General features: G+C 28.5%; 1 protein-coding gene across 1 annotated transcript; it reads left to right on the top strand.

The window, feature by feature from the left end:
* Positions 1–3,590: 3,590 nt before the first annotated feature.
* Positions 3,591–12,174, top strand: LOC101512898 (homeobox protein knotted-1-like 6). Its single transcript, XM_004489745.4, has 6 exons — positions 3,591–3,672; positions 4,044–4,414; positions 4,512–4,634; positions 4,821–4,956; positions 11,354–11,592; positions 11,847–12,174. The coding sequence occupies exons 2-6, from the start codon at positions 4,139–4,141 to the stop codon at positions 12,003–12,005; spliced, it is 933 nt and encodes a 310-aa protein (XP_004489802.1). The 5' UTR covers positions 3,591–3,672; positions 4,044–4,138; the 3' UTR covers positions 12,006–12,174.
* The last annotated feature ends 1,560 nt before the right edge of the window (positions 12,175–13,734 follow it).

The raw sequence follows: 13,734 nt of genomic DNA, 5'->3' as shown, positions 1-13,734 counted from the left end.
AAAAATATATATAGCAAGGTTTAAGGAACCTTCCTTTAACTTCCTTATCTTTATAGGTCATCTCACACCAACTTGTTCATTTAAGAATTAAGAGTGCAGTTCTTTGAATGAATGAATCAGATTCTGATATGAACAACTAAGTTAAAATTCCTTTAATTTATTGAATCAAATTAGAGAACAAAGGAATCAAAGATTTGTATAATTTAAGTTTAATTTGTAGTTTTGTTCTCTCTATTATTACCGATTATGTTTTTTTTTTATTTTTAAAGTTTTATAGTTTTTTTTTTCTTATCTCAAATTTTTGAACTAAAAAAAAAATGACGATTTAACATATTTTTAATGACATGACATATAATTTTATGATGTATAATTATCTAGATGCATTAATTAAATTAAAAATATTAAAAAAAGATTCAAAGTTGAAAATTACATTTTTACGGCATTTTATTTTAATTTCATGAATTTTAATCATTCAACTTCATCAAATCATATAATCACGTTATTTAAAACATCTCACGTCATAAATTTTTAATTAAAAAATAGGATGAGTGAACTAAATCTATCAATTTTTAAAATAATCACGTTATTTAAAACATCTCACGTCATAATTTTTTAATTAAAAAATTAAAAAAATAAACTAAAGTTGTCGATCTTTAAACTAAGAAGATCAATTTCATAAATCAATAAAAATAACATGACCAAAACTGCAATAAAATTTATAACTTATAACAATTTTATGGAATCCTTCTTACTTCTATTTATTTATTTCTTATTTTATCCTTATGGGATCCTTCTTACTTCTATTTCTTTATTTCTTATTTTATCCTTGTATATTTAATTTCATTTATCACGTTTTTGCTATGTGCTTGTTTGTCTTCTTTTTAAAAAATTTGGCTTAGCTTTTTTGTCTTCTTTTTAAGAATTTTGGCTTAGCTTTAGTCTTCAAAACTAGATCGCAAAACATTTGTACGTGTAATTAATCACATGAATGCCAAGATATCTTGAATAAAAATTATTTAGACACATAAAACAAATTTACATCATTTAATTATTTTAAATATATATACTAGTATCATTTAACTCTTTCTTCTTCTACCTTTCTTTTAAGTCTTTCAAGAACATCGTTGCCTCTTCGATCAATAATAAAACAAGTGCTAAGTTTCAGATTAGATCTATAGACCCACTTGCTGCATATAGAATTTTTTGTAAGAAGATAATTGAACAAGAGACCAAATATTATTTTCATGTAAAGCTTTGTATTCATATTGCATATCATTAACTCAATTAGGATCTAAGAGAGCATGCTTAAGCGTTGAAGGGGCAATGACTAAAGTGTAAACCTTAGGATTTAAGTAAAAGTGATCATGTTACAAAAATTAAATTGAATTGAATCATATTAATGATTTATTTCAATTTTTAAAAAACATTGTCAAATCAAGTTTAGTTTGGATTTTAAACAAAGTTTTAGTTAAAATGAATTTTAAACTAATTTTCCGAAATTTGTTTATAAAATTTATTTAACAGAAAAATTTTAAATTTTTTCAAAAAAAAGTTTTTGATTTTTTTTTGAGAAAAATAGATTAAAAAATTTTCCAATATAAAATATTTTGAAATTCTTATGACAAAATTTATTCGAAAAAAATAAATGTAAAAATTGTCGACTATTTTAAAAAAAAATTAAAAAAAGAAAATTGATATTTTCTATATTATTTTGAGAAAAACAAATTTGAAAATCTTCTAAGAATAATTTTAAAATAGTTAAAGTAGTTTCTAAATTAAGTTTTATTAACTGATTTGTTTTAAATAATTTATTTTAAATATGTGGTTTAACTCATGAATTATTTAATTGACTTTTTTTTTTATACAGTAGAATCTAATTTAATCAATTAATGATATATTTTGCATGTTTCTAATTTTATATTACTAGTTTTGGAAGCTAAATAATCGAGCATATGGTTATGCAAAGCCTATAATTCCAAAATTGATTTGATATGGAATCATGAGAAAGCACAGAAAGTCCCATTTTAAAAATGTTACGATATTTTATTTCGACCATTCCATTTTGACGGGAAGTGTGAGCATGTAAGTCTATGCACTATGCCCAAATCAAATGGAAAATTTAGTGAAATGTGAAAACTCTGATTTTATTGAAGAGAAAAATTCACACTCTATGTGATTACAAAATTAAAGTTTAATTTGAATATAAAGGAGAAGAGCCTTATAATTGTTATTCAGTTACTCTAACAAACAGAAAACACATAAACAGTTGAGATAACAACTATATTTTAACATTGTAAAATATAAGAATTATATACTCTAGTAAAAGCGTATCTAGTAAGAAAAATATTTTTAAGTGAGAATATATAATAGGATATCCATTGGATAAAAAATAAATGGCCGAGATTAAATTCTACCATTAAGAGTGTCACTTGACTCTTCTTCACAACTAGAGTAAAACATGTCTCTATAATTTGTTTTTTGGTGAGAGACTTGGATATGTAATTTAACAACAAAACCATTTGTTATTGAAAAAAATATCATTTGGTTAGAGGTACGTATACGAAAATGCTTGGACATTTCTATTTTCTACTAATAAATGATATTATATATACACAACTCCACGTGCAATTTTTTGGGATCCAGTAATTTCATTTATTTGAACTACATATCCATCAATGTGGGGTAGACGTCTAATGATTCATATAGATCACCATCATGGTTCACATAATAAAGGAAGATAATTAATTTACGCATTACATGCATCAAAACTATTATATCTAAATTAAATGGTTTATATTGTTTTTGTTTCGGTGCATCAATTTTTTTATATTAAACTAGTTTGTTTTAGATTTTTAGAAATCATTTTTTTTTATGTTCTAATTATGTTTATGTGTAGGCTATGTGTAGCTATTTTAAATTAGTTTTTGAAAATGAATTTAATTTATATATTAAAATAAAAAATTTACAATATTAATCAATTACGACAGTTAGATAGTTAATAAAATTTAAGTTTTACTATAAATATCTATAAGTCACTAATATGAATCATTATAATTAATTAATTATAGAAAACTTTTTAAACTCTCAATAGTTAATAATGTTTATGGTGGTGTCTATGATTTTTCAATCATATTACTGAAAATCTATTTTAACATGCACGATTTTCAACTTGAATGTTTTCTAACCATGAGTAGTTGATTATACAATCAATATACTAGTGTTAAATATCTTGATCTCTAATTTGAGATGTGTATGAGAATGAGGTGTCATTAACTTTTCAGGGTACTAGTAATTCTTACCAAGTACTTGTACTATAGTACAAGCATTGATATTTGATGTTTTTATTATTTTGTAGAGCATAGGACACATGTTAAAGAATGACAATTCACACACAAAGTCAGAAGAGGGTGGGGTGAGGCCTATTGGAGTTTGGATCCCTTATTGACCACTTTGTAGCATTGGCTATCCTAGACAACCCAAACCATGTTTCCCTATTTTGGGAAGTGTCGTAAGCCCGCACGCACCTCATTTTTTATTTTTATTTTTTATCTCTCTCAATAAATAAATAATTAATAATTAAGATAAAAAAAATCGAAAAAATAATGTGGAAAGAAAAAGGATGAGGAAAAAACGGAAAAGAAAGCAAGAAAGCACTTCTTGACCCTTGATGAGGTAAGTCCACACATTTTCTCATTTCTACTCCTCAACTTCAAAGCTAAAGTCCAAACTCTATTTTAAACCAAACCTCATTATTAAAAATTACTTAATTAGCGTGTCCTTTGAAAAAGTTAAGTTTCATTAAATTGTTATAAAACTAGATAATTTTCTTCATCATCATCACCATTATCATCTTGTTTGTTCATATATATACATAAATACTGTAATAAACAATAATATAAGTAAGTGCGGCGAGTTGTTCATTTTTTTTTTGAGAAATAAAAAAAAAAAAAATAGAATAATAAAAATAATACTTAAAAAGCTACGGAATTGTTGATTAACTATTAGTATTTGTATTCCGTGTCCTTTATATTTTTTTCTTGAAGAAGAAGAAGAAGAAGAAGCTGTCATAGTTACAGACTGAAAGAAGCAAGAGAAAATTCCTACAAAGAACTGAACGCTGCGTTTTTGCGTCGCGGTCATGGAGGAAATGTACGGAGTACCGTCGACGGTGGAATACGCCGACAAATCCCTGATGACGCCGGAGAATCTGATCTTCGCGGCGGACTACCACAGTTTCCTCATGTCTACTTCATCCGCTAACCGGATTCCTATGTTCGGATCCGACGATATCTTCTCGGCGGAACCCTCATCAGCCGCAATTCAAGATGACGTGGCATCTAGCGTTATGAAAGCTAAAATCGCTTCTCACCCTTACTACCCTCGCCTCCTCCAAGCTTACATCGATTGTCAGAAGGTAATTGTAATTAAGTTAGTTAGTTACAACCGTAACCGTTTTTCCGAAACGGTTATTATATTTTGAATAACAAATTTCTGTTATGAATGAATTGTAGGTTGGTGCTCCTCCTGAAATCGCGCGTTTGTTAGAGGAAATCAGTAGAGAAAATGATCAGTATAAGAGAGACGTTGTTGTTTCCACGTGCTTTGGAGCCGATCCCGAGCTTGACGAATTTATGGTCCCCCCTTCCTTCTTTTCTTTCTTTCTTCTTCAACTGTCTCTTTTCCGCACGCACACATATATATTTATTTTTATTTTTATTTTTGGAAATAAAATATACACAACTTTTGTCATTGATTGAGAATTTGAGATTAATAGTGCTATGATGCTGATTATTTTTTATTTGCTTTATGGTTTTTTTTAGGAAACTTACTGCGACATGCTTGTGAAGTATAAATCAGACCTTACTCGTCCTTTTGACGAAGCAACAACGTTCCTCAACAAGATTGAAACGCAACTCAGTCATCTCTGTACTGGTGCTTCAGTTCCCACTCCTTCTGGTTTGTTCTCTATTTTTGAACTCGTTAATTTGTTTATAACTGTGCTTTTATTTTCTTTGATTTCTCTCGGTTCTTAATTCTTATCCTTTTGTGGATTAGTTTTTGTTTAACCACTGGTTGAAAAACATAAATAATGGAGTACTATTTACAGGATAATAATAATAATAATAATTTAATTAACTTCGATTATTACTATTGAAGATTATGATACACAATTTTCGAAGTAAAATAATTGACAAAGGAAGAAGAAAAGGAAACCCTAATGCACCTACATGTAACATATTTTCTCTCTCTTTCTATGTGTGTGCAATACAGTTAAATAACGTGTGTGATTTTCTGTGTTTTTAGTTTTTGGTATGCTTTTGAGTTTTAACTGTTATTATAAACTGTAATGTGATGTATGGTTTTGATGTGTCTTTCGTTATAGGAGAAAATGAAAAGTTTGTGTTGTTTGGTCATTCAAACCCCAACTTTTTTCAGTAACTGCTTTCCACGGGTCTTTAATTACTAGCTTATCTACTCTAGTTTTTGTCTTGTTTGAACTTTTGGGTTGTTTGCATCACACACTCTTCATTTCTTCACATTTTTTATTTATTTATTTTCTGCTTCATGCTGCTCGTGAATATCCAGTTTATAACTTGGACATTGCAAACGTTCTTAACGTTTAACAATTTCTAAAACAGTAGCCTCGATTCAATACACTGACCAAATGTAAGATGATGGTTTTCTGAACTCCCTTATTATTATTATTGAAATATAAATGGAACTCTTGCTTCTTCCATCTGCCACCTATCCAATTGTTACTTCTTTTTATTTCTTTTTAGCCTTAATTATTTTATATGCCTTCCAGCTCATACAAACACATAGGAGTTATTCTGATAAAGTTTCTGTTAAGAGTTACACTACAGGAAATTCGTTCAAGTTACAACTACTGTAAAACTTGGTTTCTAACCTAAATCATGACATACCCACACTGTATTAAACTTGGTCCCGATGTAACTCAGAGAAAAACATGTTTCTGTGAATAATTTGAAGATAAAATTGTTTTTTATTGTTGCATATGATTGAGTCCGGATGGAGTAATTTGCATCCTAAAAACTACTTATAGGGACTACTTTTTAGTTATGAGTAATTCAAATTGTTGTGTGATAATCATATGTCAAATTAAACATTTTTTATGATGAAAAGAAGAGCAGAAACTTCAGAATTAATTTGTTGTATGGCTGTGAGAATGCAGCAGAAAAGTTGTGCAAATTTTGTTGTAATGGAAATTTGAAATTTACATGTTTTTTAAATCTTTGGTTGATTCTATGATGTACAAATGAGATAAGTCTTGCACTATTGGATGTATATGTTCCACAATTAGATTAAATGCTGGGATTTATTGATCAACGGTGAAAAATAAACTTGTGCATGTTGCAAGACTATTTCATTTGTACACATTAGACAAAGCCCAAATCTTTTATATCAAATTTTAACATGATCTAATCACCCATGAAACTTGCATTGTAATTTCATAAGGTGATATCAAATGATAAATATAATAACCTTCCAAAGCACCTGCATTTTGGATTAGATGAACGCAACATGATCTGACAGTAATGGCATGCAATGATTCTGCATTCATACTTTATAAATTATTTATTAATGTATCGAGTTCCAATAGAGCATAAGTGATCCATGCTATTGATAGATAGTAGTATAAAAAAAATGCTTATTGGGAATTGCTTAAAGGGCTAATAGTCTGTCTGTAGATAAAGTAATCTCAGATTTTCTTAAAATGAATTAAATGAAAAACAGCTTTGGGTTTGTAAAATTAGGACAATATGCTCAAAGTAAGTTATTGTAGTCAGCTTGTTCTGTTATTACTAAATTTGAAGGAAGATTTTAATGTACTGTATTGCTGAACTAAAGGACTCAGCTGATTTAAAAATTGATGGTTTACTTCTTTTGATACTTTTTTTCACACCTTAATCTTTCTCACTGTCTGTTTATTCCTAATTTCATTTCCTCTTATAATAAAAACTTACACATGCATTTTGAGGCCAATTCTATGGTGTATAATTGAGTTAAGTCTTGCACTATGCATAAACTTGTTTTCACTATTAAATGAAATGAGATATGATTAGTATTATTGATCCAATAGTAGAAAATGAACTTGTGTATTATGCAAGACAATTTTACTTGTGCACATTAGACAAATACTCATTTTGATGCAGAAGTGTATGGGCTATTTTTTTTTTTACAATTTTATATATTATTTTTGCTTTATCTATGCTAGAATATAAGTCACAATTCCCATACCGATTTGCTGATTGTGGAAGCTGGCACAAGATAGATTAAATATACTATCTATTTTCAAAGAATATTTTATGGTGTAAAGTATGGTGTGTTCACTGTTAAGGTTGGTTATGGTTGGAAAATAATGTTGTTTATGTTTGAAAGTACAGATTACCTTTTAGTTTTTAGCTGTGATGTTTTAATTATTTAATGATTTTATACTGCATCATACGACGGATTCTCCTTTTTTACAAATAAAAATTTATAATCTTTTTTCTTGAAAAGCAAATTGTTGATAGGATTTGTTGATGGATTGAATAATTTTTTCTTGTTGTCCTACTAATGCAACTACAACTGACGTTAAATTCGATCTTGTGTTTATCAAAGGTAAGTTTTAAGGTTTATTTGGTGTCTAATTTATTTTGCAGAAAAAAAAAAGTTTAAGGTGCTTGGACTACTGATAAACTTTCTAAATGGAAAACAATCACTTTCCTCTGATAATCGTCAATTACATGCGTTATGTATATCAAGTTATTCTATTTCTAGATCTTCCCAAATTGCTTGCATAACTTAATGAGAAAATCTCTTGGATGCTTTGTCCCTAAATGACCCATTCAATTCAAATAAAAGATTTACCCATCTTTAAAACTAATCTCATCAGTCTTTGGTTGATTTTTAGTGATCATCCAACAGTATAATTACTTTGATTTTTAGAAGTCTTGGGTTGCTCTTGATATTGTATGTTTAAATGATGACAAGTAGAATCTCCTCATTGTGAATCATAAAGTGTTCTCTTTTTCCTATTTGAGTGAAGGCATGTGAAGTACTAAAAAGTGTACTATATCCAGGCCATATATAAAGCGTTGCTTGAGATTAATGGTTGTATATACGAAGCAAATAGAGGATTGAAGTGAAAAGGAATAATAAACATTAAATGTTCATAGTGCCCACATAGACGTTGGAACCACCTTTTCAATGGAAATGCCTCTGCGAACTATTTTATAAAAAAATAATAATGTACATCAAAGTTCTTGGATTCTCTATCTTTGTACTTCCAAAGATAGAGTAATTTTAGGTAATTTTTATTATAAAATAGGAAAGAAAATAATTTTTAGAATAGTGAGAGAAAGATGATAGATAACAAATGTAGAGAGATAAAAGAAAAATGGACGTCCAAGTTAAACAATTATGTTGGTCTTATCTCTCACAGTCACACTTGATTGTAAGCATGTGACATGTCTAGTCTACACAATAAAGATAAATTTTATTGATAAGTGCATGTATGGTATTAATCGGACTTGGTGACTAATCGGTTGTAGCTTTTGTACAAAAAAGTTATCAATACATACTTAAACAATTCAATAACTTCTTGAGAGAGAATGATGTGGGATGTGAGATATTAGTGATGTGATATGATGAAAGAGATAAAAAAGTAATCTATTAAATAGATGTATAAAAATTATAGATATATGTATCATTGTTGTTAGAGTCTCTTTAGTTGGTTTTTAACCTTGTTCTTCACTTTGCTGTGCATTTAATATTCTTATTGTAGCGGCTCTTGATTCATTTTTTGCTCTCAATGTGATAAAATGAGTCTGCACACTGCGGTGTGCCATATAGAAATGTGGAATGTAGGGTGAGTGTGGCATGGGATGTTAAATGAATTTGAGAAATAATGAGAAGTGCTTCATTTAATTTGTGAAAGCATTTTTTTATTTAAATTTTATAAAATTGGTGTTAGTTTTACTTAGATATTTTCTTGATACGAACGGTTATAATTAATTATTTTCATTGTTTTAAACAATGTAAATAATTGTTTATTTTTATAAAGTATTTTTTTTGTTAGCAAATAAAACTAACATAAATTTAAATAAAAAATCTTGACTCAAAACAAATGGATCTTTAATTTACTGTTATTAGTTAATTACTATATTTTGAATTCTTTTTTTAACTTTGTCTAGTTATTGCCAAATGTTAATTCATACTGTGGTGTCTTCATACGTTGCAACATTGTCTTTTTTGTGTTTAATTTGCTCTTGCCTTGTTTATAGTCTTACTATATTTAATAATAGTATGCCCTTAAGTTTTAGATAATTCAAAGTTGCGTATGAATTTATAGTGGTATTTATAATTTTTTTGTAGACAAAAAAATTAATATATTTAAAAATTGAAGAATTCAATAAACCCTATTTTTTTGTTGAGTATAAAAAAAATCCTAGTTTTAAATAGAAGCATTGGTGCACATGTTGGAGGTGGAAATTTATCATGAGATTATCGGTCTACTTTTTTTACTTGAGTTTCTAAGTCAACTTTGTATTTTCTAATAACTATTAGTACACGTTAAAGCAAAATGCTAACCGAAATACCATTATTATGTTAGTATTTTGATCTCTTTAGCAAGGTAATATTGGCAGCTCACAACAATAACATAGTTAAATAACAGAAATTCGCGGTCCTCTTTTGAAGCTTACATCTATACTATAGAAAAATACAAAGTTATCGGATCTCCAAAACAACTTGGACTCATCATCAGCATGGTTGTTTAATGGGGCAATTTAATAATTAAAAAATAATTAATTAATAGGGTCAGGTGATTCTGATGAATACTGATTAGGAACTTTTTAGAAAAATCCCGTGTATAGCGGGTGATCTAAGATTAAAACTTTCACATGCACTCCCCGGAGTTTTCGCTGCAGCTTTTTCATTGAGAGAACGTTCAATGCCATGAATATGTATATCTTCCCCACGCACTCTGTCCTCAGTGCTTTGTTATTGCCATTTTTCGATATTTTGTTCTCTTGTGGCCCATTATGGCCTTCTGTCATTAACCTTTAGATCATTGGATGATCTATAACACTTGTCGACCTCTAAATTCATTTTCTTATACAAACAGGGCCCCTCTTTGGAAAAGAAAGCTATCTTATTCTCTTGTGTGCATAGTTAAAGCTGATACTTTTCTCCTGCTACTAGTAGAATTTTTGTTGGACATTTGTTTTTGGAGTACAATGTCTTCATTTCACAAATTTAATGTCATTTTTTTGAAAACATATAATAATTTTGAAAAAAATATATTATTGTGGGATTAGGCATGTGGTGTTCATGGACGGTAAGCTGGTTTTGATGATGGATGGCCGTACACTTTTGTAAATAAACTTGGAGTAGTGACAATGGATGGAACCAGGCACTGACACTGATGTTTTCTTTTGCTTTACACACTTTCTTTCCAACCTAGGTCTGGTATGATCTGACGTGTACAGTGTACTCTCATGCGATGGTCAAATCCTTGTCGGATTGGGTGGGTGTCAGAAGCTACTTATGGGTTACTCGTGGGCTACTAACCCTAGTAAACATTTTTCGCCATTTAAGATAAGCTGGTCAGAAATCATGAGTGGCAAAAGTTTCTACTTAGATTAATTAATGTTTCAGAGAAAATTTAATTTTGTATTTTCGGTTATCATTTTATATATATTACTATTTTTTAAATATAACTTTACAATTTAACAAATTTTGTACCAGAAAAAATTACATTGATATTTAAACATATTTAAATGGTTAGATTTAATTATTAATCATATGTATAAAACTATTTTAGTGCTTACAAATTAAACTAAGTAATCTATTATATGTTTTTTATTATCAACTAAAATTAACATTGGATTTTTGCATTTAATAGATAATACTCTTCACCAAATATTTTATGTTTTTAATAATGGTGGCATTAAAGGTTATTTTCAAATGTGTACCAGATTTAAACTTTGGCATTTGAGTTATAAAGTCCAATTCTTAGTATTAAGTCGCGACAATCAAAGTTGTATTTTAATGATTTTTATATTGTCTTTAGCATATTCAATATTTGGTGAGTTTTAATCAAAAACAAATTGTTGAAGAGAGTTTCAATCTTGACTGCCGAATATTTGATTACTTTTTATTTATCCGTGTTACTTTCTTTAGATTTGGAGGGCTAAAACCTAAAAATAAAATAAAACTATTGACGTTAATTTTAATTTCATTTTTGGCTTTAAAAAAAACAATTTATATTTTACCAATAAACGGTGTTTATTTTTGTATGTTTGTAAGATTGATCTAAATGATTTTGATGTTGTCTTTAATTGGTTAGATGATGGTGGTGCATCTTCGGACGAAGATGTTAGTACTGGAGAGGGTGATTTTCAAGATGGACAATCAAGGGGGGAAGATCGTGAGCTCAAGGATAGGCTTTTACGCAAGTTTGGGAGTCACATTGGCACTTTGAAATTGGAGTTTTCAAAGAAAAAAAAGAAGGGTAAGCTTCCCAAGGAAGCAAGACAAACACTACTTCAATGGTGGAATGTTCACTACAAATGGCCTTACCCAACGGTAAATGTTTCATTGCTCTTAAACTTTAGATTAATTATTCAATTAAAAGATAAATAATGTTTCTCTTTTTAAAAATTAAAAATAAAAAGCTAAAACATATTAAAAATAGAAAGTGCTTATTGTTAAGAATTTGTTTTTGAAAATAACAGCATATAACTCTTCCAAATAATAATCTTCATGTATTGTTGCCAAATGATTCTTGGTACTAAATAAATGTTAGCCAAATAACAATAATGTTTGTCTTGATCATGCAGGAAGCTGATAAGATTGAACTGGCCAAGTCAACAGGGCTAGATCAGAAGCAAATTAACAATTGGTTTATTAATCAAAGAAAACGTCATTGGAAACCATCTGAGAATATGCAGTTTTCTACGATGGAAAATTTTACCGGAAGGTTCCTTGGTGAAGAATGAGATGGATTTCCATGACATTCTCCAATGTATATGTATATTCCTGGGTAATTATTGCTGCTATTATATTTTGTAAATGCTTAATTAAAAAGCAGATTACTGACCGTAAACTGCATATTCTTGCTGAATAACTGCTGACGTTATGAATGAATGTTTATACTTTTTTCTCGCAGGGTCGTTTAAACACATTAACATACTAAAAAATGTAACAATTAAAAGCAAAAATAAATTGTTTTATCCAATTATCTATTTTAATTTTTGATAAATTTTTTACTATTATCAAAGTTATATATATATATAGTAATTATTGACGAGTAATGTAGAAAAAATAATTAAAGTTATATTAAAAATTGTGAATAATATTTATTTTAAAATAACTTTTTTTTTTGTTATAATGACATTTATTGTGAGAGTGATGAAATACTTTGATTCTTGTCCTTCCTCGTTGATTTGTATATATGGTAAATTATTTTATTTCTTTAGAAAAATATGTATATAGAAAATGTTTGTCTTGCCCAATGGGGGCCAACCGGACTAAGGAATAATCACTTATTGTTTTCGGACCTATAAATACCAAACTCAACCAATCCAAATCTGCCTATCAAATTGGGCAAAAATTGACAATTCAAGATGCACTGATTCTGGAGAGAGAAATTCTTTTTTTTTTAACCCAAAAATTACCATATTCATTTAAATTGCAAAAAAATACATCAATATAATATAATTTAAAATTGCTAAAACAAAAATGAAAAAATACGTAAACAAACTCGCATTATATAGGTGACTAACACAAATGACAATTTAGTACAAAACAACACCATTCTTATAAATATTTTATAATTTGTGTCTGAAACTTCTATGCCTTTGGATCTATACATTGATGACGCTAAAGTCGTTGATTAAATTATTAATTGATCAAAGTTACTCTCCTGATATAAACCAAACGAACGTTGCACTAAGACAAATGAGAACACCTTAAAGCACCCACACTTAAATGATGACAAAATCATAGAGATAAAAAACGAAAGAAAAACTAAGTTTATGTAAAATCTACTTATTTTGAAAATATGAATGAAGAAAACAGATTTGATGGGTGATTATGATGATTCTAATAGATAAAGAAGAAGATACCTTGATTTATTTTTTGGAAGCGACGACTAGAAGAGTCTTGAAATATATCATATTTTCTCTCTAACACCTAAAATGTGAGTCTATTTGCAATTGACAGTAATTCTAAAAAGATAAATTTTCTTTTTCTCTTTAGCATTATCACAATGGAAGTCACGATTATATTATTCAGATCGGTGGAGCTTGTAAAGGAAGTTCTCTCCTCAGTCGTTTCAAGGCCATTATTTGTTGATCCTAGTCCACTTGTTTGAGGGGCCAAGAATCTCATGGCTAAAAATGTCGTAATAAAAGAATTCCTTAAAATCGAAAAGCTGACAAAATCTTGTGGGTTGAGTGGGTTCATAGGCCCCAACTTCTTTATCTAATTTTTCCCTCAGATAAAACTAAAAGGTCTGTAAACGTAATTTGACCTAAAATCTAGATACTATTTTGATTGTTTTAGATAGGTTATTATTATGATATATCACCACAATTAGATGTAAAATTTTTCCATTAGTGTTTTCATCATGAATATTTTTATTAGTATTCAGATACATGATTAATTACATTTAGTAGACAATTAAAATATATAACAAGGTATCACAATGTTAGACATCTGACACAA

This window comes from Cicer arietinum, chromosome 8, assembly GCF_000331145.2.
Source record: "Cicer arietinum cultivar CDC Frontier isolate Library 1 chromosome 8, Cicar.CDCFrontier_v2.0, whole genome shotgun sequence".
NCBI classification, from domain to species: Eukaryota; Viridiplantae; Streptophyta; class Magnoliopsida; order Fabales; family Fabaceae; genus Cicer; species Cicer arietinum.
Note: the sequence above shows the minus strand (reverse complement) of the source record. Positions and strands in the feature narration are given on the sequence as shown.

What these genes read in the sequence shown, in the direction of transcription:
- LOC101512898 (XM_004489745.4), top strand. Translation starts at nt 4,139, where the DNA reads ATGGAGGAAATGTACGGAGTACCGTCGACGGTGGAATACGCCGACAAA. An exon ending in CTTACATCGATTGTCAGAAG is followed by an intron (nt 4,415 to 4,511) that starts GTAATTGTAATT and finishes AATGAATTGTAG; the next exon opens with GTTGGTGCTCCTCCTGAAAT. An exon ending in CCGAGCTTGACGAATTTATG is followed by an intron (nt 4,635 to 4,820) that starts GTCCCCCCTTCC and finishes GGTTTTTTTTAG; the next exon opens with GAAACTTACTGCGACATGCT.